Raw genomic sequence first — 25,630 nt, 5'->3', positions numbered from 1 at the left:
CACAGCCTTCCCTTCAGCCAGCCTGGTCTCAGACCAGCCCTGGGAAGACTACAGGAGGGGCAGAGCTCATTGGCAGACCCCTGTCCTCTCTCCATCATCCCACACACGTGCTCATATTTTATGTTCATTCATTCTTTCAACCTTTACTCATATTTAGCTCCTGTCTCGGTCTGGGTTCCCCCCAAAAGCAAACACTTGGTGAGACAAGTATGGTGCAGGTAGTTCATTTAGGGGATGATCCCAGAAAACACAAATGTGGGGTGGGGAGGTAAGGCAGGGATGGGAGAAACATCAGAACGGGGTGCACGGTTGGACAGCTGGGGCTCGTCCTGCAGAGGGCCCTCTAAGGGCTGTGGAGGACTCCACTGACCCCTTTCTTTCACCAAGCACGGGTTGTCCCCAGCGGCATTAAACCCCCAGCATTTCCAGGCTTCCCCGCAGTAGGGCATATTCCTATGGTTCTTTATGCAGGAAGCTGTCAGTGGCTGGGAAGTGTCCACCGCAGCTGCCATGGGATTCAGAGCTGAGCTAAGGGACAGGGGGCAGGGCTTTGAGAACATGAACTACCGTCCCATGGTGTCCCATGGGTTGCAGACAATGACCGGATGCGCGCTGGTGCCAGGCACCGTGCTAAGGTTGTGAGGGATACAATATTCTGGCGCTGAACAAGCTTGCCATCTAAGAGCCAATTATATTTTTGATGGTTTGAGTGGTTTCTTTCCAGAAACTTAAAATGGGAGACGGTGTGGTTATGTTGAACTAAAATTCAGGAAGTCCAGATTTTAAACTTGGTTTATTTATATAGATGGAACCAGGAAACATACATGAGGCTTCCATTATGGGTCATCACGAATCCAGGAATGAACCAGCCCAGGCTACTGCCCTCAAATGACCCAGTGCAGCCGCGGTGGAGACGACCAACCATGGCACACATTGGTCAGTCCCGAATTCCTGTCCAGAGCCGTGTGCTTTGGGAGCACAGACAGAAACTATTTGTCCCAGAGGTGGACGGAGAAGGCTTAATGGAGGAGATGATACACTCCATTTATACCACTGGTATAAATGGTGGACAGTAATCATCAACCACCTCAGAAGATTCCCTCTGTGGGCTACAATTTTCATTTCTATCTGAAAGTCCTCCTGGGGTAGAGCATGATTTATTTCCTCACCAGCCGGGGAACTTCTTTCAGTAACACAATCTGTCAGTCCCCCTCCTGATCTACATGACAATGAAAAATAATGGGACAACACATTCGGGCCATCCGATGCTCACCCGCCTGGAGAAGCCCCTTCCCTCAACTCCCCCATCCCGTCTGTCTTTGGGCTCAGACCCTCCTGGCCCACTTGCTGGTTGCAGAACCCCCCCACTTCCAGGAATCTTTGGATCTTTGCTTTGGGGCGCACATCCATCCTTCCTCCTGGAACCCCCTCTCCCAGATCCCTCCACCCCTCACATCCAGATCCCTCCACCCCTCACATCCAGGTCCCTCCACCCCTCACATCCAGGTCATTCTTCGTTCGAGGCCCATCACCTCACCTCACCATGCTTTCCCTGGAAACGGTCGCTCTCTCTAATTTTCTGTTCCCACTGCTCTTATGCTCGACCACATTGACACTGGTGTGCGTGATGGAATCACGGAGGGTTGGATTTCAGATACAGAGGGACAGGCCATCAAGGGGCCATCAGTGCAAGGACACTCACCCCAAAGTGAGTCGGGAGTGAACTCAGGAGAGTACACTACATTATTCCTGGTGCTTTGCGACGTGGATGATTCCTGAGGTCACCAAGCAGGCGAGGGTCCCCTGAGAGCAGGACTCAAGTCTGGCTCAGCGCTGGACAGCCAACACCCAGAAAGCACATGCTCTAGAACTAATGCATGATCATTACACATTGAGTGAATAAAAGCTTCTCTCCAGATATGAGACAACAGGCCAACATAAACCACTGTCCCCATGTTTTGGCTGACCATAGAAGTCATACTCGCACATCCCGGAATCAATTAATTCTTTCTTCTGGGATCACAAACCTCTTCAGGAACTACAAAACCACAACAACAATCTTTAGATATCGTTCTATAAATATGACTCCGATAGCCCTTAGATATCACAAGTGTGTTTATTTTCCACATCTGGGGTCACAAAACTCTGAGCCTCTCCTCTCTTGAATTAGGTATGTTGGGCACGGTGTTCTCGAAGATTTCTTTCTGCAGAAACACACAATGAGTGTGAATGTAAAATGTTTGTTGATGACCTGAACTGGAGCATTAGTCCTGCCACCCAACATTTTCAAAGAAGACAAAATATTTTAAATGCCTGGTGCCATATAACAGCATTCCTCACCCCCCTCGAGAGGAGCAGACAATGAATGGAAGGCAGGGTGCAGGTCAGGCCTTCGTCATTGCTAACAAATGCTCTCACCCTGGCCCATCTGCCCCCTGGCTCCTGGCTCTGCCTGGCCAGACGTGGAAACCGTCCATTCTTTCCTCAGGTTAGGAGGACCTAAGTGCTGGGGGAATTGGTCTTTGGAGAGGGGAATGATTCACGCCCCAGCAGAGCAGCTCCCAGCCACCTGCTCCCACCACCCCCTGGGCCCTGGGGGCACGGAGGCATGACCTAGAGGGGCTCGAGGCTCCCTGGGCGGATCTATTACATGCATTAAAATAATTTACGCTCGGCCCTATAAAGCGTTTAATTCCTGGTGCCATCATCCATTCCAGAAGCGTTCCTCTTCATCGTGAATTATTTTTGAAGTATTTATGTGGACCTCACCGAAAATCACCCCAGTCAGCAAACTGAGAAATGGAAAGGCATTAAGAAGAGGCGTTGACCCCAGGGTCACAGGCATGAGTGTGGCCAGGGTCACCAGGGCAGGCGAGGGAACTAGGGTGGCTGCAGCAGATGCTGACCAGGCTGCTGGGCTCTGTCCTCCCCACCCCACACCTTGGCACAGGCAGGGCACACATATTTCTCCCTATTAATGGCGGTGGTAATAATTGATATGTGTCACATTTCCATTTGCAAAAGCCTTCCCCATGATCTCATGTGTTGCTCACAGCAAGCCTTACGGCAGATGTTAGCAGCCCCTTTTACAGATGGGGAAACTGAGGCTCAGAGCAGTAAAGGCATGTGCCCGGGTTAGCAGGATTGGACTTGGATCCAAGTCTCCTGACTGCCGCTTCCCACCCTTGACAGCTGTGAGCCCTTCTGTGGAGTTTGGGGAGCTGGTTCATCACCCAATGAACCTGATGCAAGGAGGGCCACACTCCACTCCGTGCTCAAGGACACTGCCACTCTGCCTTTGAGTTTAGTCAGTGTTCTTCTCTGTTTTGGGGCCTCATTTCTGGAGCCTGCTGAGGGAACTAACAAAATTTCCATAATACCCTGGTGATTATTTTCAAAGATAATTGGGCTGGGAATTTTTATTTCCTTGATAAGTATTTATTTGAGGTCTTACTCTGTACCAGGCATTGTTTGTCTCTGATCTCATGGAAATTATATTCCAGTAAGGAAGGTAGACCATAAGCAGGTAAATCAAGGGGTAAGTAAGACATTTTCAGAGAGTAATTAATTACTGCCACAAGGAAGGTAGACACAGGATGATGGGTGTGAACACATGGAACAAGAGATGACAGGAAGTTTCCAGGAGGGACGCTGGAATTTAAATCTAAGAAGGGCAAGGTGCTCAGGACAGAAAGGGCAAGAGGGAAGAGCAAGTGCAAAGGCCCAGGGGCAGGAACAGGTTTGGCACTGCTAGGGTACAAAAAAAAAAAACATTTTGGCTACAGATGGGGGGTGTTGAGGGAGAAGTGAAGGATGGAGTTAGAGAGACTAGCAAGATCAAATCACGTAGAGCCTGGAAGGCCATGGTAAGGAGTATGGATTTTATTCTAATGTAAGGGAAGCCATTAGAGGGTTTTAAGCACTATGGTGACAGGAACTGATTTGTTGAATAAAAAGCTGATGGAGCTTGGTGGTTCCTCAAAAACTTTAAACAGAGAATTACCCAGTGACCCAGTAATTCCCCTCCTAGGTGATATGCCCCACATAATTGAAACCAGGCACTCAAATATTCATAATGCTATTACTTGAGACAGCCAAGAGACAAACACAATCAACAGATGAATGGAAAACAAAATGTGGAATAAACATACAGGGGAATATTATCCAGTCATAGAAAGGAAGGACACACTGATACCTGCTACAATGTGGATGAACCTCAAAAACAGGATGCTAAGTGGAAGAAGTCAGACACAAAAAGTCACATTATTGTATGATTCCATTTATACGAAATGTCCAAAACTGGTCAATCCATGGAGACAAAAAGCAGACTGGTGGTTGCAGAGTCTGAGAAAGCGGTAATAGAGCATGACCACTTAATGGGTAGGGTTTTCTTTTAGGGTAAGGAACATGTTTGGGAACTGAATGTAGTCAGTGATTGCACAACACTGTGAATCTATTAAATGCCACTGAATTGTACACTTAGAAAACGGTTTATTTTATGTTATGCAAATTTCACCTAAAAAAACACAGTTTTTATTATTTCTGCACACATGGATCTTCCATGTCATTCCAGACCCATGTCCAGGACCCTACAGCCCTGCAGGGCCCCTCTTCTACCACCTCCAAACACCGGTCTTCAAACACCACACTCCCGCACCGCCTCCATCCGGGGCCCTCCTTTGCTAAGCATGATGGGGACCGGCAGGCACCCAGAGATTCCTCCCCAGAGAGATTCAGCGCTCGGGGCCTCTCTGACAGCTGATCTAGAGGGCCTCCCCACCCCACTTGACAAAAAATCACCTGGTTTGTCTGACTCAGTTGGTGGCTGAGGGTGAGGGGTGGGGGACTGGGCAAGGGACCCTCCTCTGCTATCCTCCCCGGTGTCCCCAGCACCTGGGGCTCAGGCACAAACGAGGGACCCGCTCCCCCACACCCCTCCTGCAGCACCCCCACTCCACCCCCAGTGCTGCTGGGGCCCAATTGCTGACAACAGCAATGATCCGGGAAGGAAAGGGGCAGCGATTTGATTTGGGAGGAAAATCGAGTTTAAGTGTCAATAATTTAAGAGATATGAGGCATTGATCCCTGTGAGCGGTAATGGGGTTCTCTGCGGGCACCGCGGCATCCGCGCGCCCGCCGCGGTGCCCGACTCCACGCTCGCGGGCGCATTTGTCCCCTTCCTCCGCTGAAGACCAGCCCTGGGGGACTGGGGCCCCTCTCCCCTCCGGCCACCGCCCTCTGCTGCCCTGATCCCCGTGATCCCGGGGGGAAGCGGGGCTGGCTCAGAGGCCGGGGCCGGGGTCTGCGCCTAAGAGACCCGCCCCCACCACCCGCGGCGACACGAAGGCCCCGGGCGCCCCCGCCTGGCGCCGCGCCCCGCTCGGTGCCCGCCGGGCGCACCTCTCCAGGCGCGCCGCCCGCTGACCCTGCGGGCCGCCAGTTCCCCAGAGGAAGGAAACAAAAATTGAAAATGAAACCCTACCCAGCGGAGAGCGTCCACGTTGGGCTGGTTTGCTGTCTGGGGGTTCCCGATGCTCCCCCTGCTCGGGCAGGACAGAAGCGCAGTTGGGTCCCGGTCCAGGTCTCCCCTCCTGCTCTCCCTGCACCCCGGGGATAAGGCCCAGCAAGCCAAGGGGGAGCCCCCCGGGACCCGCAGTTACTTTTATTGATTTTCTGGTGATCTGACAGCCAAAAATGGAGGCGTGGTGCGCAGTAGAAAGAGGCCAGGCGCTGCAGAAAATGCAGGGAAAACCAACCTCCCGAACAAAGGAGCGCACCCAATGTAGACATTCCTAGACCGGTTTGGAATTCTTCCTGCCCTTGGAAAATCTCTTTCTTTGAAGTTGAACCTTTTGACCAAAGCCATCAGTTTCTTCCAAGCCGTTTGACTGAACCTGCCATCAAAAATCACTTTGTAAACAAAGAAAAAGGCAGGGGCTGACCCAAGGTGTGATGAACAACTTGTGGGGGCTTCTGGTTTCACTTTCTCGGTGTGCATCCTTGATTTAAAAAAATGTGACCTCTAACCCTCAACTTTGCTATCCCTCCCTCTCCCACCGGCTGCCTTTTCTGGGAGCAGCCAGGAGGTTGACACATTTTAGACAAATCCCAGCAGCCAACTTCCTAGCCGGCCCCGTTTTGACCTGGAAACCCCGCCTCCCACCTCTCCGGGGTTCAGGTACCTGGATTGATGGAGCTTCCTTCGCGGGCTCTTCCAGCCCAACTTCTCATAACCCAATGCATAAATAATCACATGTTTTATAAATAGCTGTGGACAAGAGGCTGTAAAACAACGAAGATATATTTGTGCCTTTATGTCCTAGAAATATTTTCTAAAACGACTGTTTTATTTGGTGTGGGTTGAATGTGGGCGTGTGTATACATAACAATCCCCACCCAAAGTTTTCCCCTGCCCCCCTTCAGGTCAGACCAGCACTATAGTTAGCAAATTGATAAGGTTCCATGGGCAAGCTTTATTCGTTCTGACACGAGCCTATGACACTTTATAAAAAGAAGTAATCCAGAACAATCTCTAGGTAATTAACACCTAGATAAACAAACATAAATTTCTATACTGCATTTATTTGGACTACCACTCAAATATGCGTGAACCATGCTTTTTTAATTAAAAGATAAATCCATGTGACACTTAGCCTCAAACTTAATTATTCAGCATAGTATAATAAAAAATAGAGCCCATTAAATGTGTCTTGCACTGTATTTCTGTATTAACAGCAAAACAGTTCGGTCTGGGATCATTTAAATTTTCCCCCTCCTCTGCTTGTGGTTTCCCTGTTCACATAAGCCCTTCCTCTCCCTCCCTCTCTCCCTCCCTCCCTCCCTCTCTCGGTCTCCCTCTTTTCTCTTAACACCAACAGGTGAAGAGATTAAAACTCTACACAAGCCCCTACATGGAATGCTCAGCTGGGCGACATTTTTAATATTGCATTACACTCTGAATTTTTTTCCTTCCCCATGGAAACATACCTCTAGTTCGGTGGAACGTGCCCAGCCCTTCTATCCTGAAAGGCAGATCACAATATTTAACACTAATTTCCTTGGGATCGTGCTTACAATACACCAGGTGAGGTTTTCATAATATACTGTTACAATACAGATGTTAAACAGAGAGGGGAAGTGTGCAAATCCCAAAACTACAGGAGACAGCAGGGTTAGCTTTACAAAAGTTTAAGCACAAAATAGTGCCTTAACACTGAGTATCAGCAGCTCAGCAGCTTCTGGCTGCCGGAAGAGAAATTCACCGGTGAGCCGTTCCCCACCCAGTCGGAAGTAGGAACAAAGGCAAGAGTGGATAAAACGATGACCATGTGCCGAGTGCTGTGTGAAGTGTTGTGTGAGCCTTGTCGTCTTTCATCCTTACAGCAAAGGGACTGTGGTAGGGAAGGCTTGAACCCAAGTCTTGAGTAAACACACCCTTGCTTTGAGCCTCGGTTCCCCCAGATAGGCCTCGCCCTGGCCTCTTGGATGACCGGCAGCAAGAATGGGCTTTGTCCTAAGGTGACACTCATTTGGGTTTGGACCGCCCTGGCTTTAGCACTGAAAAGTCCCCTGTCCTGGGAAAACCAGGATGTTTGTCATCCTACGTAGGCTCCTCCCACAAAGGGTGCAACTGCCCACGTAGCCAAGCTGGTCCATGGAGGGATGAACTGGGGCCATGCAAAGACCCTGAATTGGGTGTAGGAGACTCCCACCCACTCCTTCCCGGGGAACTGAGGGCCCGGGCGTGAGAGATAACTGCCAGTTTTCTAGGATCCTGTAAATCTGTTGAAGTCATTTGCATGCCTCTACAGCAACACATCCTGGCTGCAGGATGCCCTGCGTTTCAATGTTAAGTGGGTTCCTGCTGTTGTCCCTTTTAATGACAGTCCTTAGAACCTGGCGGCCCCAGCTGGCTGCCTCTCTGCACGGCTCTCTCTACGTACATACTATCTCATTTAACCGCACAAAGAGCCTTTTGCTGTAGACAGCGTGTTCCACTTTAAAGATAAAGAAGCAGATTTGGGGGATTGGAATGATCTGCCAGGATCATACAGCTACCAAGAGGTAGAGACCGGAGTTCAGAGCCCCATCCACGCCCGGCTGGGCGTTTGCACGTGTTGTTCCTGGACCCCGGCACGCATGCGGTCATGTCTCAGGTCATTGTCACTGCTTAAGGAAGTCTTCCCTGATGTGGGAAATCTGTTATCTTTGAATCTCCTCTTCCAGACATTCTGTGTTTACTTGTGTGAGTATGAGGCTGACGTCTGTTTTCTCCTCGGACAGTGATCTGTGGGCGTGATCCCTGACCTAACAGTGTCTCTCCAGCCTGTGGCCTGATGCCTGGTACATAGTAGGTCCTCTGTGAACTTTACTGAACAAGGGGGTGGAATAGCATCAAACCCCAAGACCAATTCTTCTCTTGCACCCCACACTATGCTCTCCCAGCTGCTCTCCAATACTCTCAAAATGGCAAGAAAGTTGTTAATACTGTAATTTTTTTTTTTTTTTGAATAAGGAAACTGGAAAACAAAGAGCTTAAGACATTTCTCCAGGACCATCTTGTCTGAAGGGGGTGGGTATGGAGGAATCCTGACCACCAGGGAGCCTTTCCCCAAACATGGGAGTTTAACATACATGTTTTGTGGGTGTGAAATTGATTCCAAATTTATCCATAACTTATTACACCACAATAGTGCAGTTTACAAATAGCACTAAAATATAAAAAACCTACATATGATCTTCTCTTCTTTATTGCGTTTAAACACGACCAATGAACTCAGGACAGTTACGTCGTTAAAGATCAAACAGCCAGTACATAGTATGGCTAGGGTTCAAATTTAAGTCTGCACACCCTCTATTTTGTAATTGTCTACAATATGCTAATCTGACGATCGTCTATGATTGCAGAGAACTCAAAACATTTTGATGGAAATATATAGTGATGCTTCTTAGAAAGACCTTCTTACAGTTTCATTTTTATTTTATAACAGGCTTATTGAGATATAATTCACATACCATAAAATTTACCCTTTTAAAGTGTACAATTCAGTGATTTTTAGTACATTCAGACTTGGGCAACCATCATTACTACCTAATTTTAGAAATTTTTATCACTCCAAAAAGAAACCTTGAACCTGTACACAGTCACACCCCACCTTCCCCTACACCAACCCTGCAATCTGTCCTCATGCCTATTCTGGACATTCTGGACGTTTCCTATAAGTGAGATCATATAATATGTGGTCTTGCGTAACTGGCCTCTTTCACTCAACATGATGTTTTCGAAGTTCATCCATGTTTTAGTATGTATTGGTGCTCCATTCCTTTTTATGGCAGAATAATATTCCATTCTATGGATAAACTGCGTTTTGTCTATTTATTACTCAGGTTTTGAAAACACGTTTTGAACCATGTAAACATGGTAAAACATGTAAAAGTAGGTGTTCCATGTTTCTGGAAAACTCAGAAACCCTGATGCCACATTCCTCATGGAGATGACAAGCAGTTGCTGAGGGCACCCACCCCCAGACCCCTCCGTTCCTACTCTCCTCTTCTCACCACTGGGGGCTCTTGCCTGGTCCCTGGAGGCATTTCTGTTTGGGATCTGTCACGTATGTGGCATTATAATCTTCCCTCCCTGACAGGGCCCCTTGACGACCCCTCACTGTAACCTCGGGACTCACCTTTGCTGTTTGTAACAACGGACAGTCAGGGCCGCTCAAAACTCCATTCCAGCCGCCTGCTCCTATCCAGAGACACCAGTAATCTGGCATCCTGAAAGAAACATGAGGATTTACAAATTCCTATACAATGTGGGTGGATGCTTTTGCTTGCAACATTTCCTTGGGCCCTCCAGAGGAGCTGCAGGCTGCACTGTGTAAGCTTGGTTTTGAAACAAACAACAACAACAAAAAAAATCAAAAAGCAACTCTACACATCAAGTGTGGGGAACACACTTCAAACCCTCTCAAATCAATGTCAGAGGGCTGTTTTATCAGTAGCCCTGATACCATAGACTTTATTGTTCTCTGTTCTTTTCCTTTTCTTCTAGAGGAAGAATTCAGATTATCCTCTGTAAAAGACTTCTTGCATTTAATGATTTTTTAAACAACTTTCTAACAGTAAAAGGGAATAATAGATCCCAATGCTTTTTGTGTCTTAGGTAATTGCTGTAATAGGAGGAGCATACGTGTTTCCATAGGTTTTACTTTCCTGAAACTGATGTCCGCAGCCTTTGAAGAAATGCGGTTCATACATGCACATGGGTGTGTGCACACACTCACGTACGCACTCACATTGTTTAAACTGCACTGGGCTTGAAAAAGCACAAGGCTGTGGGGACCATGCCCCCAGAATATTGCAGAGCTTTTTTTAATAAGTGGGGTTTTGACCAAGCCTTACCGAAGTCTGACGAAGCTGCAAAAATATGTTTCACCCTTCCTAATAAACATAAGTGAATAGGAAAAGATTTTTTATTTCCAGAGGTAGAGGTTTTATTGCGTAAAACACTGGATAAAACTGGACTGCTTCAAAGACATTTTATTCTAACAGCAGAAAGAAAACAGTCATTGCTGAAAAAACAACTTTTAATACTTTCTATACCAGAATAAAGTTCTGTCAACTGATGTATTATAATAATAAATAATGACCAAGAATAAACTTTAAATACAAAGTTTTCTACTTGTTACAAGCATAGCAACAAAATCCTCTACTCTATTGATCTCAGATTTCCTCCAAGATAGATTTTTTTTTTCTTTGTGTAGGAATGTAGACAGTATTATGACCAGCATCACAGACTACAGAAGTTACAGGGAAAAAACTTGACATGTTTAGATATGAGGACCTGGAGACATTCAGAAACTGACACGGCATATCACTGGCTGTCACTTGTTTGTATTACAAGTTACAAATGTTCTGGAAAGAAGGCTTGTGTCAGAGGGGGAAATAAGGACGGTAGCACTGGACAAAATGGAATCAACACACACGCCACAAAGAAGAGGGGATGTTCCCAGTGTCACAAACAGAATTATTGCCTGTCGCATCTGACGATGCTCAGAAGACACAAAAGAATACCAAAAGAGCTCCCAAAGTGCTAGAAATGGAATGTGGCTCTCATTTTTTTTTCCACTTTTTTTTTCCTCTTGTTTTTTTTTTCTCTTTTTACTTTTTTTTCTTCTTTTTTTTTTTTTTAATATTTTTCTTTCCTAAGATACCAAAGGCGGGTCAAACACACAGAAAGCAAGCGACTGGCACAGTCACCAAACACAGTAGTGCAGTTAAAATCCTAAAGCTCACTACAGTCAGAAAGTTTTCAGTAACATTTCAGTCCTTCCTCTAGGATCATAGAAACAGTTGCATTAAGTTTATCAACTCGATTTAAGTAAGGCAGTGAGAACTAGTCTAGAAAAACGAGAAAGCGGCTTGCTCTATGCCAGATGGGTCCACGTTGCACGGCGACCTCATTTTCACTGAAACCTTGGGCGGGTGACGCCCTCTGGACCGCATATGCAAACCCGATCCCTTATTAGCCTGAGATCCCTCCTGGTCTCAGGATAGCGCTAAGCATTTTATTTACATTGATTGCAGTTTAGAATTTTTGTAAACTGCTGTAGGCAGAGCTGAAGTTTTTAAGGCCCTGGGGTTTTATTCTGTGCTCCCAGCCTGCAAGGAAATATCGACTGTTTTTTTTTTTTTTTTAAGTCTGAATAATTTCGTTTTAGAAGAAGTTAATACTTCAATACGTCTCTACCATCACAAGCAACAGCACCAATTTTGTGTCACTCAAAGGAAGTATGTTAAGAGGCTGAACTTATACACCATTCTAGCAGATTCAAGAATAAACCCTTAACTAGTCTTCTTAGTTTTGTTCTTTTTTTAAATGAGTTAAGTGTTTCATTATTGACCCTCAAAATCTCCCTCTGGGTGGTGCAGAACTCAATAAATTTGGAGTATCCAATCAGTAAAAAAATCTAAAATCTACAAAAATATAGAACACATTTGTTTTACAAAAACAGACATTTTAACTCAAACAGTTTTCTTCATTAGTGATAGAGAGCAGGATGTTTAGATTCGTATTTTTAATACAAGCTATTTGATAAGAGCTTGTCAGAGAAGAAAATCTTGCTTCATGTCTGTGATCCTTATAAAAACGAACACATGAAACAAAGCTTGATAATAAGGACCGGAGCAGCCTTCATTCAAGTAAAATTTTAAAAACCATAATAAAAAACCATCTTTCTATTATGACATGAATTTCCATTTCTCACCAGCACCTTCTATGGATAGGGTTGGCTAGTTTTCTTAAACAACATTTTATATCATGTATCCCTAATTATTATTATTATTATTATTATTATTATTATTTTAGTGGCAACTTCTTTTTCATCGGGGGAAAAAAAAAGACAACGGAGAAAAGAAAAGCACTTCCCTCAATACAACAATTTGATCTAAAAAGAGGAATTACTCATCAAACCTGCAATGGGCATCTGTCTGCAGATAATTCCTGACCATGGATTCATTTGGCTGTGTGTTTTTTAAAAATGCACGTGTAAGATGGCAATCCTGGCAGCGCCGGGCAGCCGGGGCGCAGGCGGCGGGCTAGGATTTCTCCGCGAGTGCAGTTGGGACACCACGTGAATTGATTTTCTCTGCAGTGACCGCTCCAGCCTGACTGGCACCGCGGCTGCCTCTCAGCACATCTCATGGGCGGGCGGGGGGGGGGGGCGGGGGGGGCGCTGATGGCAGCAGCTGGTGGCGGATCATGGGGGTGTTTTCCACAATGAAAACACAGCCCCTCCATCTTCAAGGCAACACTAAATCATTTAGATGGTATCATTTTTCAGTTAAGAGCATGACTGGGGGACCAAGACGACTTAAGAGTTGGAAGGGGCCCCCAGCTTTCTCCAGCTTGGAGGACCCAAGCCTTTCGGAAATCACTTGTCTTCCACCTGCATTGTTTAGAAGTACTTGTTGCCGGGTAACAGTTTAGCAGCCATTTTCAAGGGCTGGGGATTTGTTTTTGTTTTTTTGTTGTTTTTTTTTTTAATTTTTTGTGTTTTTTTAATATATATATATAGATATCTTTTTTAAATTTTTAAATGTTCTATACACTAGTGGGGGGGTTGTACATGATTTTTTTCCCCCATTGGAATGCAGTTAGCAAACTCTTTTACCAGATGCATAATCTTAAAACTGTGTAAAATAATATTGCAATATACAGGTCAGTTTGCTCAGTTACGCTCCTCCTGGGCTTTGCAGCCCTCCTCTGTTAGCTCTGCTGAGCTCCCCGCCTTGACAGCTGTGGGGTCTTCGAAATTCCCAGAAGCCTCCGAGTCGACTCTGGAGCGTTTGAACCGGCGGTCGGGATACTGACTGTTGTCAAAAGGCATACGATGGACGCAGAGGACGTGGGTCTTCAGGTTCCCCTTCTGAGAGGCACTGTAGGGACAGTATCGGCACTGAAAAGGCCTGTGACCTGCGGACACAAAGAGTGGCAGGTCAGCTCTGCTGCATGCGGGACCCTCCCCCCCCCCCCCCGCCCCCATGGCTCAGAAGACATCATCATTACTACCAAGAGTCTCAATATTATGATTGCACTTACTGTGCAAAAATCAAATTAGCAAAGGACAGAAAAGTAGTCAATATATTTGGACAAATAGTTACTTGGAGAAATAATAAGTTACCGACTAATAATAAACTTGGCCGGGAATGTGTAAGATCTTCCCATCCTAGGGAGAGTTTTAATGCAGGCTTTCTGGGTGACAGAAGACAATGTTCCCAACACCTAGGTACTTTTTCTATAAAATGTTAGATAGCCAATATTTTAGGCTTTGCAGGCCAAGACACAAAATCAAAGATATTATGTAGGTACCTCTATGACAAGAGAGGAAATAAATTTCCAATGTTTTATTGATGAAATTCAAAACTCTTTCTTTTAGACGCTGAAATCTGAATTTCGTATGAGTTTCCTGAGAGATAAAATAGTTCTTCTTCCTTGCTTCCCAGCCCCCCAACCGTTTAAAATGTAGAAACCATTCTCAGCTCCCAGGCTGTACAAAAACAGACAGGAGAGGGATTTGACCCCTGGAGCGTGCTTTGCTGATCCCGATTCTACACACACAGAAAAGCCATAAATCCCTCCACCTGGGATCCTGACTCAGGTCTCAGCACTAAGGCAGTTCACTTTCTTATCTGCCCATCAACCCTTTACAGATAAGCAACCGGAGCATGGGCGTGTGAGAGGGAGTGCGTGTTTGCATTGGGCTGAGGGAAGGATGTGCCCCGTGCCTTGCTCTGGGGCAGGGCTGGAAGTGCTAAGCTCTTGGAATTTGTAGAACCTCAGCGTTTCAAGAGAAGACTGTAGAAGACGTCTGGCAGGAACCAAAATCTCCAAATGGCCAAGGCCAGTAGGTTTTAAAGAAGTTTAGATTCTTGTAAACTTTGGCATAAAATTTTTCTAGACATGTCTCAATCAGAACAGAAGACGGATTCTTGTGGAAATCCACATAGTCCTCCATGCTTGAGCAGACACGCACACATTTCTGCCATCTTGAGGAACCAGGAAAGCATCTGGTTTGGGAAGTTCTAATAGAACAATTGCATTCCCCCCTGATGCTCAGAAGCTGTTGATGTGCCATTCCTGGAAGCCCATAAGTGCTGTCCCACCCAGCACCCAGAGAGGTCAGGGCCCAGGGCTGGGTTTCATTTGCTCAGAAAAATAAACAAGTAAATAAATGGGCACAACCATTTATACCAGGAGACATCCAAACAGCGTATTCAGCACTTTTTCTAGAACAGTAATTGCAGAAGTCCTGTGTATCTACTTAGCAAAACAGTCTTGTTCCTGCGACACTGGAACCCAACCAAACATTTGGAGCTGAAGCTCACTTTCACTTCATATGGCGCACAGTGCCCGATCCTTCCTTCTTTCTTAGTGGGTTTATGGAGAGCACTCTCTTTCTTCCCTCCTAGCCAAATGGTCTGCAGGGATGAATCTCTCCCACCTACTGAATCTTCCTCTTTCCCATCCCCCCTTCAGAGGCTGGTCCGTTGTGTCCCAGCTCTTGCCCAGGCTATGAACACGGCAGCCTGCAGGAGGGTTTCGAGCTTCCCAGGTGTCCCACCTGCAGCCCAGCCTACCCAGGAATACCAGAGCGGGCTCCAAACACAGGACGACAGCTATAATTTCCTTGCCTCGAGTCTCTGAGGGCCACCGACGCTCTGAGAAATCATCAGGACCTTCAAGTCCAGTCCCAGCCACCTCACCAGTCTCCTCTGGATCATCCTCCCTCTCTCCAGCTGTCCACACCAAACCAAACCATTCGTGGTCTCTGCAAGAAGGCTTCACTCTGCAGGGTCTCCATGTGCTTGCTGTGTGACCCTCTCCCTGAAGTACCATTTCCATTCTCTCTCTTCTTTCAAGGTTCTGCCCAACTGGGATGCCGCTTTTGTGGGCCACTGTGTATCGGTCCCCTTGATTGGCTGTGGGCTCCTGGCAGGAAGCAGAGCCATCTTAGTATCATTGGTGCCAAGCCCCACTACCTGGCACAGAGCAAACAGGCATGAACTCTTTCTGGAATTGAAGCATTATCTTATTCCTTCACCTTGCCTTTTCTTGAAGGTATTATAAATTTTTGGATAGCATTTCTGCTTCTTTTGTTTCCATTGTTGCATCTAACACAAGGCTGAATTTGATCAACTTTCCCACTTGCCAGAAGCCAATTTGCAAATCTGTGGACTTTGGAGCGAAGAATAAACAAAACCCAAGAAAAGTACACTTGCTGTTGGCCCTTCTGCGCAGCCTACCACAGCCAGAAGAGTACCACCAGTCAGCAGGAGGGACCTGGACCTGAGTGTCAGGTGAGAGAAAGATTCACCAGCGTCATTCCCCTCCTGCCTTCCTGCTACCCGGTACCACCCTTAAGGCTCGGTCACTTTGCCCACAGATGACAGGGAAGGCCATGCGCTAGTGGGGAAGGAGAACCCAGCCTATTTCTAATGTGGATTCAAGAGTTTTAGAAAGAATGTAAGAGGCCCTATTCTTCATCACATCGGAGTTAAGGCACAGACAAAAGGGGAGAATCCGGGTGCCAGTGAGTGGCAAGTGGGACAGGAACAACCATTCTCTCTGCCGTAATAGTGGATCTAAGTCAGTCCTAAGCTGAGAATCAGCGCGTTTCAGGCAGATCGCAAGACTCAACCACCCAGCTCAAGAGGTTGTTCGTCCCTGTAGACACCAAACTACTAGCCCAGGGCTCGGTGAGAGAGGATTCAGGGTTACTCTGCAGGAGCAGCTCCTGAGCAGGAGAAAAGACAGCCCAAATCTATAGCTAGAGACATAGGAACTAATTGAAGGTCATCCAAAGAACCTGAGAAGAACTGAGATACCAGTTCTCAGGAAGCCTAAGAAATGTTTTGAAAGTTTCTCAGAAATATCTTCTCAGGAATAGACTGCATCTTCTGACTTGCCACCACGGACAGCAATGTGGCTGCTCACTATGCCAATTACCATGGCTCACAATCTATGTATCATATGGAGGTAAGTCACTGACGGACACTATCACCACAGTCTGACAAGTCTCTGGAGTTAAGAACTCCGAATAATAAATAAATGAAAATAAAAAATAAAACCAGAACTCTTGGCACCATGATCCAAAGAGTCTAGCCCAAGTATGAAGCAAGATGGCCAAACCGTCATCTTGTTTAATAAACCCACCTCCGGTCCCCAGGATTCAAAGTGGGTCTTCTGTTCTTCCACTGTTCCTGCCCTGCTGTCAAGGCTGTTTATTATATTATCTATCATCATTACGAATAATACATTTCTGTATGAATTCTATGCTACAACCTTTGGAAGCCACCCTCTCTGCAAATTGTACCACAGGGGAGCCATGCGACATGCATCTTGGCAAGCCCAGTGGAGAACCTCGAACATCACCTTTATTCACAATAAAAGCCTTTGTGAATGGCCAATTTGGCATCAAAGCACCAAGGGCATTTTTCCCACCAATTGATTTTTAAAATATTAGTCATGATTTTAACCTATGGCTATCTCTGAGTCTCTAGGTCTTGGTAGAGTCAAAGAGGTACTATAATCCAGGCATAGTTGGATACAACAGTGATCGAGAAATGAGTACTGAATTCGTTTGCATTTTAACTTAGGTGAGACGGAAATCTATATGTAAACATATAGAACACTGCGTGTGTACATTTGTAGGAGGAAGTCTGTACGATATTGGAATCATAATCAATCCTGATCTTGCAATATACTTTGTAGATAGAAGCATTGTAGGTAATGATGGTAGTACCTGAAGATCCCGAACACCTGAAGATCCTGAAACGCTCCATAGTCCTTTACACAGAGTTTTGTATGTGATCCTTGTATTAGAGCTTTATGGCAAGACGAGCAAGTTAAGATACAGTAAATCTGGACGGTTTGAATTTAAAACAAATTTCCACCGGATATAAAGTACTCAGACACCCTAATTCTCTGAAATCTTTACAAGAACCGTGATTGCAATATGTGCTTACAGGATACACATACACATACACACAACACCCCCTTCTGAGTGGCTTGCTGAAAGGTCCAGAAGAAGGCAGTCTCACCAGGATCAAATTTAAGTGAAAGGTCTGTCCTTTGGTGATGGGAACATTTACTTCCAAACAGAAAGCTATTGTTATGCAAAGCACTTTTGAAACCTGATACATCTCTGAGTCCAGCTAAACCTGGATGAAGCAGTTCAAATTTCTCTACGCTATTTGTATACTTGAAGCCCCGGGCAACTGTGACAAATGCAGTGATGTTGAGGTCTGTTAGCTTTTGGCCAGAGATCATAAGCAAGGACTTCAGAACAAACCCCAAATCTAAGAACTCCCAGGAATAGTTAGCTGTGGTGTTCCAAATATTTGTGACCAAGAAGGGATCCATCTGCAGGTAGAAGCAGCAGGAGGGGCCCATGGAAGCCTGCTTCAAGCTTCTGCTGTCCTGCCTGAGGTGGAGGTGGGGCTTGCGGGGAAATCCGACCTCCAGATGGAAGCAGGTCATCCCATTCCCAGAGGAGAAGCTGATGCAGCCCTCAGGGTGACAGGGCCACCCCTTGGTGAGCTTTGAACTCTGCAAACTTCCATCCATCCCTTTTGAGTGAGATGAAAACCAGCCACACCACCTTGGTAGCCTGGAGATAGAGTCGGCGATGCACCTGGGTCTGCAGGTGGCCATGAATGTGCTAAGGTTCATCAATTTCTAAGACAGAATAAGCTTCCCCATTAGCAACCAGCATGGAGACGGCGGCCTCTGTCCAGTGTAACCCCACTGAGAAGCACTGCACTCCAGGGCAGCCTTTGGCCAAGAGGAAGTCAGGGAGCTCTTCTGGCTTGGTAGTTTTGCTTTGCTCTCAGGTGTCCTCCTGCCACACACTAGGCAGCAGGAGTCTCACCAGGAGCTTGGGTTCAAAGCATAGCTTCCTCCCTTGAGAGGTGGGCAGTCAACTTAACCCAAACTTGAGTTTCCTCTGTGTCTGGCCCAGAGTGAGGAATGGGATCTCTCAGGGCTTCAGTTCCCACGCCTTGAAAACAGAGGCAGGGGAGCAGCGATGCTAATACTCCCACCATAGGATGTTGTGAGCATGGCAGGGAATCCTGCGTCAAGTGCGGAAAAAATCCAGAGCTATAGAAATGTCAGCTGTCTGTCACTGTCCTGCTTACTGTTCTCACTGCTGTCATCTGGCAGCCCATCTAAGCTGGGTCAGGGGCCTCCGGGCTCTGTTCTTCATCAAGGTACTGATAGAGCAGGGTCTCCTGCATCATCGCTGTGTGCTCTCTGCCTCGGGGGTGGGGGTGGGGGGGCTTCGGTGAGAGCTTACGACATTGTCTCTCCTCCGGGCATCTGCCCTTGAACCGGAGCTTTGGGAAACTGGAAGGCCTTCAGAGACCAAAGGAACAAGTTGTTAACAGTTTCATTTCGCTTGGAGGGAGGTCAGCAAGTGGAGGTGAGGATGGGCTTTGGGTCGGACTGCATGCCAGAACCATCTCCCCATCTAGAGGATACTATTCTAGTCAAGGGCTAGATCAGAAACACCGCTTTCAGGCAATGTGGGTTGTGATAGAGTAGAGGTGACTGGGGGGTTCTAAGAGCTCAACCCAGAGGAACGTGAGCCCCTCTATAGCCTTCCACTGTCTTCACCCTCAACTCCTCCCCAGAGTTTGCTGCCTTCTGCATACAGGACTCTCTCTGCTCTCCAAATGCTTCATACTCTTTCCTGCCACAGGATTTTTGCTCCATCCTTTCTCGTTCCCTAATCTGAAATGCTCTCTGCCCCTACTTCATCTAAGTACTGTAGTTGTCTCCTCTAGTACACCTGCCTCTGCCTCAAGGAGGAGGCCCAATGACCCAGACTCACCATGGGGTGGTGAAGGCCATCAGGGCAAAATCTGCAGGGGAGTTTCCAACAACAGTAGCTGAACAAATACACAATTATGTCTATCTTCCCCGCTGGATGGTCGGCTCCACGGTGCAGGGGCTGTGGGGTTTTGTTTTTTGTGACTTTGGATTATTGCCATTTGTCACTACCTAGCACAGTGCTTGGCACATCACAGATATCCAGGAAGTATTTTTTAAGTAAAGGAAGGGATGGATGGATGCATGGATGGATGGATGGAAGAAAGAATGAGAGGCAGTCAGGAGAAAGAAAGGGAGGGAAGCCCTCCTCCAGACAGAGGGACAGGCTTGACCCCAGGCACGGGGGGGATAGGAAGCCTGGGATCAGTGCAGGGGTCTGGGAGCAGGGCACAGTGATGGAGGTGAAGCCCAGTGAGGGAGCCGGACAGGGGCCAGGCTCACAGGATCCACTGGGGAGCTTGGCCCTCCTTCCATGGGAGAAGGAAAGTAGGGAGGCCTTTCCAGCTCTGCAGCAACACAGCTGACTGAGTGCAGCCCCGATCCCTGTCTGTAGCCCGGGCCCTGGGCGTGCGGCCAGATGGGTGCCCCCCACTGCCCACCCCACTGCACTCCCCTCTCTCCACCTCTCACTTTGAGGCCATCAACATTTCCCATCACTGCCATGTGAAAAGTAAGTACATCATACATTAATTTGTATTGTCACTGCGCCGTAGAGCCGTGGTAAAGAGCACATTCATTTTTAATCCACTATGAATAATATATAAATATGTATACAGTGTGGAGGGTCAAGAGGAGTAAGGAGAAAGCAAGTCGTACATTGTTTATAACAAAAGTGGGGAAATGAGATATTTTTCTTACTTGCTACGATGGAAATATCTGCTCTTTCTCTGTACTAAGGGGGAGAGGAAAATGCCTCCCCTTGGGGGACCATCCATTAATTACAGCTCCACACTTGTGGGCAGAGATGGGACTGCATCCACGGAGCCTCCAGACTTTCCAAACTGATGGTTTCTCCTCTGGTGTGGGATGGCAGATCGGAGGGGTTGGAGGAGTTAGCGGCCAACCGCCGGTGTTTGGTTTTGGGACAATTCATCAGGGTACATTTATAGGAATTGTGTCAATTGTCCTCACAGTCGCCAGTAGGGAGATGTGCTAGCGAGAAGTCTTCCCATTTTACAGATAGGATAACCAGGCTCAGGGAGAGTAAAGAATTTTCCCAAGCCCTGCATAGGGCTATGCAGCTAGCTAGTTTCTGACCAGGAATCCAACCTCAGGGCTGTCTCACAACAGACACTCACCTCGTCCCATGCTCACAACAGACTCTCACGCTCACCTCTGTTCCCTCCTGCCAATCACTCGTTGGAAGAGTCTCCACACAGAACTATCTTTGATCAGGACCCAGGATGTTCCAGGAGAGAGTCTATGAACACCCTGGAAGGGCGTGCACTATAATGCGTGTGTATGGGATATCATTCCTGTCACATGCCACCCCCCTTAGGGACAACAGGCACCACTGTGGCCTCGAGACACCTACCAAAGCCAGGCATTGCACACATGGCTGTCACCAAGCCACAGGACTCCAAGCTTCCATCACACAACTCCTGGAACCCAGCCCACTTCCACGAGCACACATTGAGTACCTACTGCATACATTACCCCGAGCAGATTGCTGTGGGAATGACACAGGACTTTCAGCGCCACGAGGATGGGAAGGGCATCTTTTCTGCATGCCTGACACAATGCCCACCCAGTAGAAGCTGAGTGACTGTCCACACAACCTAGTGGACACCGTCTCCAGCAGGAGGAGGAAGAAGCCAAGGTTTTATGAGGCGAGGACATCCAGCTGCTTTGAGCCAGGCTCCAGTTTCCAGTCAAAAAGATGGCACAGAGGACAGGCCCCAAAAGGGTCCTGGGAAAGGAAGAACATTCTTGAGGAAGGACCCATGAGCTGTTTGGCCAGAGGCAGGGTCTACATATGTTGACAGAGGCACAATTCTGGACATTGGAACAAGGGCATCCACGGATCATGGTACATGGTCAAAATGAGGAAGAGGGTCCAGAACAGGGTCACGTGTGTAAGCAGTAAGGAGTAGGGTCCCTGGCCCCAGGCGGGCACAGAGACATGGGCCATCCCCTGTGTCCTCACACTGCAGAGTCACCTCTCACACCAGGGCAGACTTCCAGATCAATCACACAGGGCCCTTTTATTGTCCATTGAAATAAATGGGAAAAGTTGGCGTGTGGGTAAATGAAGAGGAACATTGCTGCCATGACTTCTAGATCAGCCCCGGCCACAACCCATTTGCATCCTGGGTGGGTGACGACCCCAAGAAAGCCGCCTGCAGCAAACCCATGGCTGACTCCACCAGGAGACACTCCCATTGTCCTTTCTGAAATACCTTCTTCTTAGGAGCACAGGATTATGGAGTATTTGTCAGACCCCCAGGAGGGTCTCCCACAGCCACATTTTATGGCACTGTTTTCTAGAAGGGGCCAGCTGGTGAGGTGGGGAAGAGTAGCCCTCAAAGGCAGCTCCCATGCACAGGGCCAGGAGGTTTGGAAAGCACCACCTCTGAGGGGTACCAAGAGGGAACCTGAGCAACACCACTTCTTCTATTGCACCCCAGCTGGAGAGCCCTTTGCATTCCTTGAAACTAGGGACATTTGCAAGATACACACTGGTAGTTAAGAAAATGGTCCCACCTCTATGTCTATGTTAGAAACACAGCCCCCATAAGTGGACCTGCAGACCTGGGAGGAATCCAGGTGTGGGGGTACCAGCACACTCTCTGGTGGGGCAGGCCTCAGGCCGGTGGTCTGGTCTCCACCTGGCCCTTCCCTGCTGCTCCCTCTGAGTGTCTGCGGCTAACCCTGAAGCTGCCAATTGGAAGGGCTCCTGCCCAGGACCCTGGCCATCCTTCCAGGTTAATAGGCTCAACAGAGGCAATGAGATGGGTAGAAATATACATACACACACCGAGCCAACAGAAAGAGCTACTTTCTCAGTTGCACACATTATACACACACACACACACACACACACACACACACACACATATATAATTTCCCTAATTCCAAATAGGCAAGAATGGTTCTAATCAGGTGCATAATTTATGTTTTCAGTTTTCAAAAAAATATTCATCCATCTAATCAAAGATGCTAAAACACTTCAGAATATCCTTAGTATAGATAATTTTAGGTTTCGAATTTCCTGTGATTTGGGTTTTAATTTAAAGCACTACCAAAAAATATTTCACTATTTTAAAAAGTGAATTTTGATCCATGTGGTAATGGATTGGAGACGCCAGTCAGTGTGAACTGGTGTATAGTTCAATATCTGTAATGCAGATCTGAGTATATGCAGGGGTTAGTAGACACACTTATGTTTCCTTGTTCTGTCTGCTGAGCACGCCGAGAACCCGGTTAGTAGACACACTTATGTTTCCTTGTTCTGTCTGCTGAGCGTGCCGAGAACCCATGACATCCCAGGGGCAGCAAGCACATTTAGCACCCAGACTTGATTTTTAGTACCATTCTCAACAAAAGGAACCAAGGCTGCTTGTGGAAATGGCTGAATCTAGGGCTGAAATGGGAAATAGATAAAATGGTCCTGGAGCCTCTTTTGCCAGAAAGTAAGAAATTGCTCCAAATGCCATGCATTGATGGGGGTATGTCAAAGTAGCAGGGAGCCAAGTGAAAGAGCTCCCAGTGGCCAGAGCTGCAACAATTTTAGCAACAAAGTGAATGACATAGTATCAGATTATAAACCAAAGTATCAACAAGCATCCACAAGTCATATTGACATAACTAAACGATTAAATCTCTAAGTACATGGAAAAGGACAGACAAATGCCCCATGCATTTCACAGGCTTTATGAAGTCTCCACTTAAGAGGTGGAATATAACTCCTGCTCCTTCATGTGGGCTGTGTGGTGACTTCCTTCCCAGGGAAGTGCCCAGGAAGAACACAGTGTGGAATGGGGAAAAAACCGACTTCCCAGGGCAGACACCTGACAAACACAACCTTAGCTGGGTCACCATGGTCCGAGTGATGGCAGTGCCCTTATTTGATACAATGGGAAGCCACTTCACCTCTGTGGTCTTCTGCCCAGAAACCCACAACCCAAGTCTAACCATGAGAAATCCCAAGTGAGAGACATTCAACAAAATATTCCTCAAAACTGCCGAGGTCATCCAAAACAAGGAAACCCTGAGAAACTGTCACAGCCAAGAGGCACCTCAGGAGACATAACAACTTAGATGTAAAGTGGTGCCCTTGGTGGGGTCCTGGAATAGCAAAGGGACATTAGGTAAAAACAAAGGAAATCTGAATAAAATAGGGACCTTACTTAATAATAGTGTATCAACATTGAGTCAGTAATTGTAACAAATGTACCCTACTAATGGAAGATGCTGACAATAGAGGGAAATGAGCACCATAGGAGAATTTTCTGTACTATCCATGCAACATTTTCTCAATTCTAAATCTATGTTAAAATAAAAATTTTATTTAAAAAGTTTCTTAAAAGGTGAAGTTGGTTGATTTTCAAGGCACAGAGACAGCACAGCGCCCCAGATCAGGAGGGGGCCACAGCTAAGAGTGTCCAGCAGTGGGGGGGGTGGGAACTGGAGCACCCGGCCGGGCCTGCACCCAGGGTGTGTAGGGAGGCAGAAAGGACTGGAACACTAACCCCAGTCCTGCCGCTGCTCGGAGGCAGCATCGCTGTGACTCACGCACAGTGGGGAAGGGTGAGGACTCTCTAGTCCGAAGCCTGGATTCAAACCTTATCTGTCTCCGTGGTTTTGAGATCTTGGACCAGCTATCTGACCTTTCCAGATCTCACATTTTTCATCTATAAAATGAGCCTAACAGAGTTCCCGGGCAGTGTTGATGTGAGGATTAGAGGAGCGGAGGCCTGTAAGACACCGAGTGCCACCACGTGTGGCAGGTAAAGACACAGTAAATCAGGATCCCCTCCATATCGAAGGACCTGCTTTGTGACATGCCCGTGCTGGGGCAGCCTTGAAGGAGGATCACCATTCCAGTGACAATGCTGAGGGCAGGTGTCAGGGTCTCCACCTGTTAGCTGAGGACGCCGAGGCCCTGAGAGGCTGCAGGTTTGTCGGGGCCCCGAAGCCCGAGAGAGTCAGAACCCAGTTTTGCAGCAGCTCCCTCTGAGCCTGCAGCCAGGGCCCAACCCACTGCATCTTGCCGCCTCTCTGCAGCATCAGATTCGAGTTCAGTTAGCAGGAGAGCTCAGAAAGGGAGGCTGGCCTCCAGAAGGCATCTGCAGAGAAGCGTGTCTGGCAGAGGGTATAGGAGTCTTCCAGATCCTTCCAGTTCTGCACCCACTCCACCTCCCCCCACCCAAGAAGGATGAGACTCAGGAGCGTCCTGCCCTTCCTTCCCCATGGCCTCAACATAGTCCCTTCCTCAGCAACTTCACGCCCAGGCTCTGGCCGCTGCCATGCAGATTTTGCCTTAAACAATGTTGATGTGTTTGCCCGCCCCCCCCCAACCCCAGCAGGCTCTGCGCTCGGCTTGGCCAAGCCACCAGCCTGCCTGGGTGGGCAGGAGACACAGCCCGAAGCGCAGGCCTCGGGCACTCACAGGCAACTATTGATCCGGGATCTTAAATCACTCCCCGGATTTTATGAAAGCATTTATGTTTATCATTAAATAACCTTCAAAGGGTCGATGAACTTACTTTCCTTTTTCGGAGATTTTTAGATGTGTAATATAGTAAGACTCTAACCATGCCCAGTCTTTGTCTCTGGGTGAACGATTTCATCCTGAAAGATGCTACAGGAGACCAAAGAGAGCAGACACTGCCCTCAGTGCAAAGCAGGAGCCAGGAACAAAGGGGCTGGCAGCTTGGCCCAGGTCACACAGCAAACACACCCCCTCCTGCTACCCTCTGGTCTCCCGGCATTTCCCGGTGGAGGGTGGGTGCAGGAGTTGGAACACAGCGCTCCTGCAGGTGGTTTTCCATGGAACCAAGCTAACCGCGATTTAAGGTAACAAACAGCCTTAGAAAAAAAAACCCAGTGGATCAAAGTTGGATAGTCTTGCTAAAATAAAGCTAGAGGGTTTTTTTTTTTTAAAGTTTTTAATAAAATCTTAAGTGAAATGATTAAGGTGGTACTCGAGAGATGGTGAAGATGGGAGGGCTCCTAGGATTCACCTGTGCGGTACCTCCTTACCCTCTTGCATCCATGTCTTCCCTCCTTGGGGAT

At 47.4% G+C, this 25,630-nt stretch overlaps 1 protein-coding gene across 2 annotated transcripts in view; it reads right to left on the bottom strand.

Moving 5' to 3' along the window:
- Positions 1-12,684: 12,684 nt before the first annotated feature.
- Positions 12,685-25,630, bottom strand: part of ZNF536 (zinc finger protein 536) — a 421,493-nt gene continuing 408,547 nt past the window's right edge. For both annotated transcript variants that reach the window (XM_027619610.2, XM_027619609.2), the window contains exon 7: positions 12,685-13,474. In XM_027619610.2, the coding sequence (XP_027475411.1) occupies positions 13,230-13,474 (245 nt within the window). In that variant the 3' untranslated portion in view covers positions 12,685-13,229. The remainder of the gene's footprint in view (positions 13,475-25,630) is intronic.

This window comes from Zalophus californianus, chromosome 17, assembly GCF_009762305.2.
Source record: "Zalophus californianus isolate mZalCal1 chromosome 17, mZalCal1.pri.v2, whole genome shotgun sequence".
Lineage (NCBI taxonomy): Eukaryota > Metazoa > Chordata > Mammalia > Carnivora > Otariidae > Zalophus > Zalophus californianus.
The sequence above is the reverse complement of the archived record's forward strand: the minus strand, read 5'-3'. Positions and strand labels throughout refer to the sequence as shown.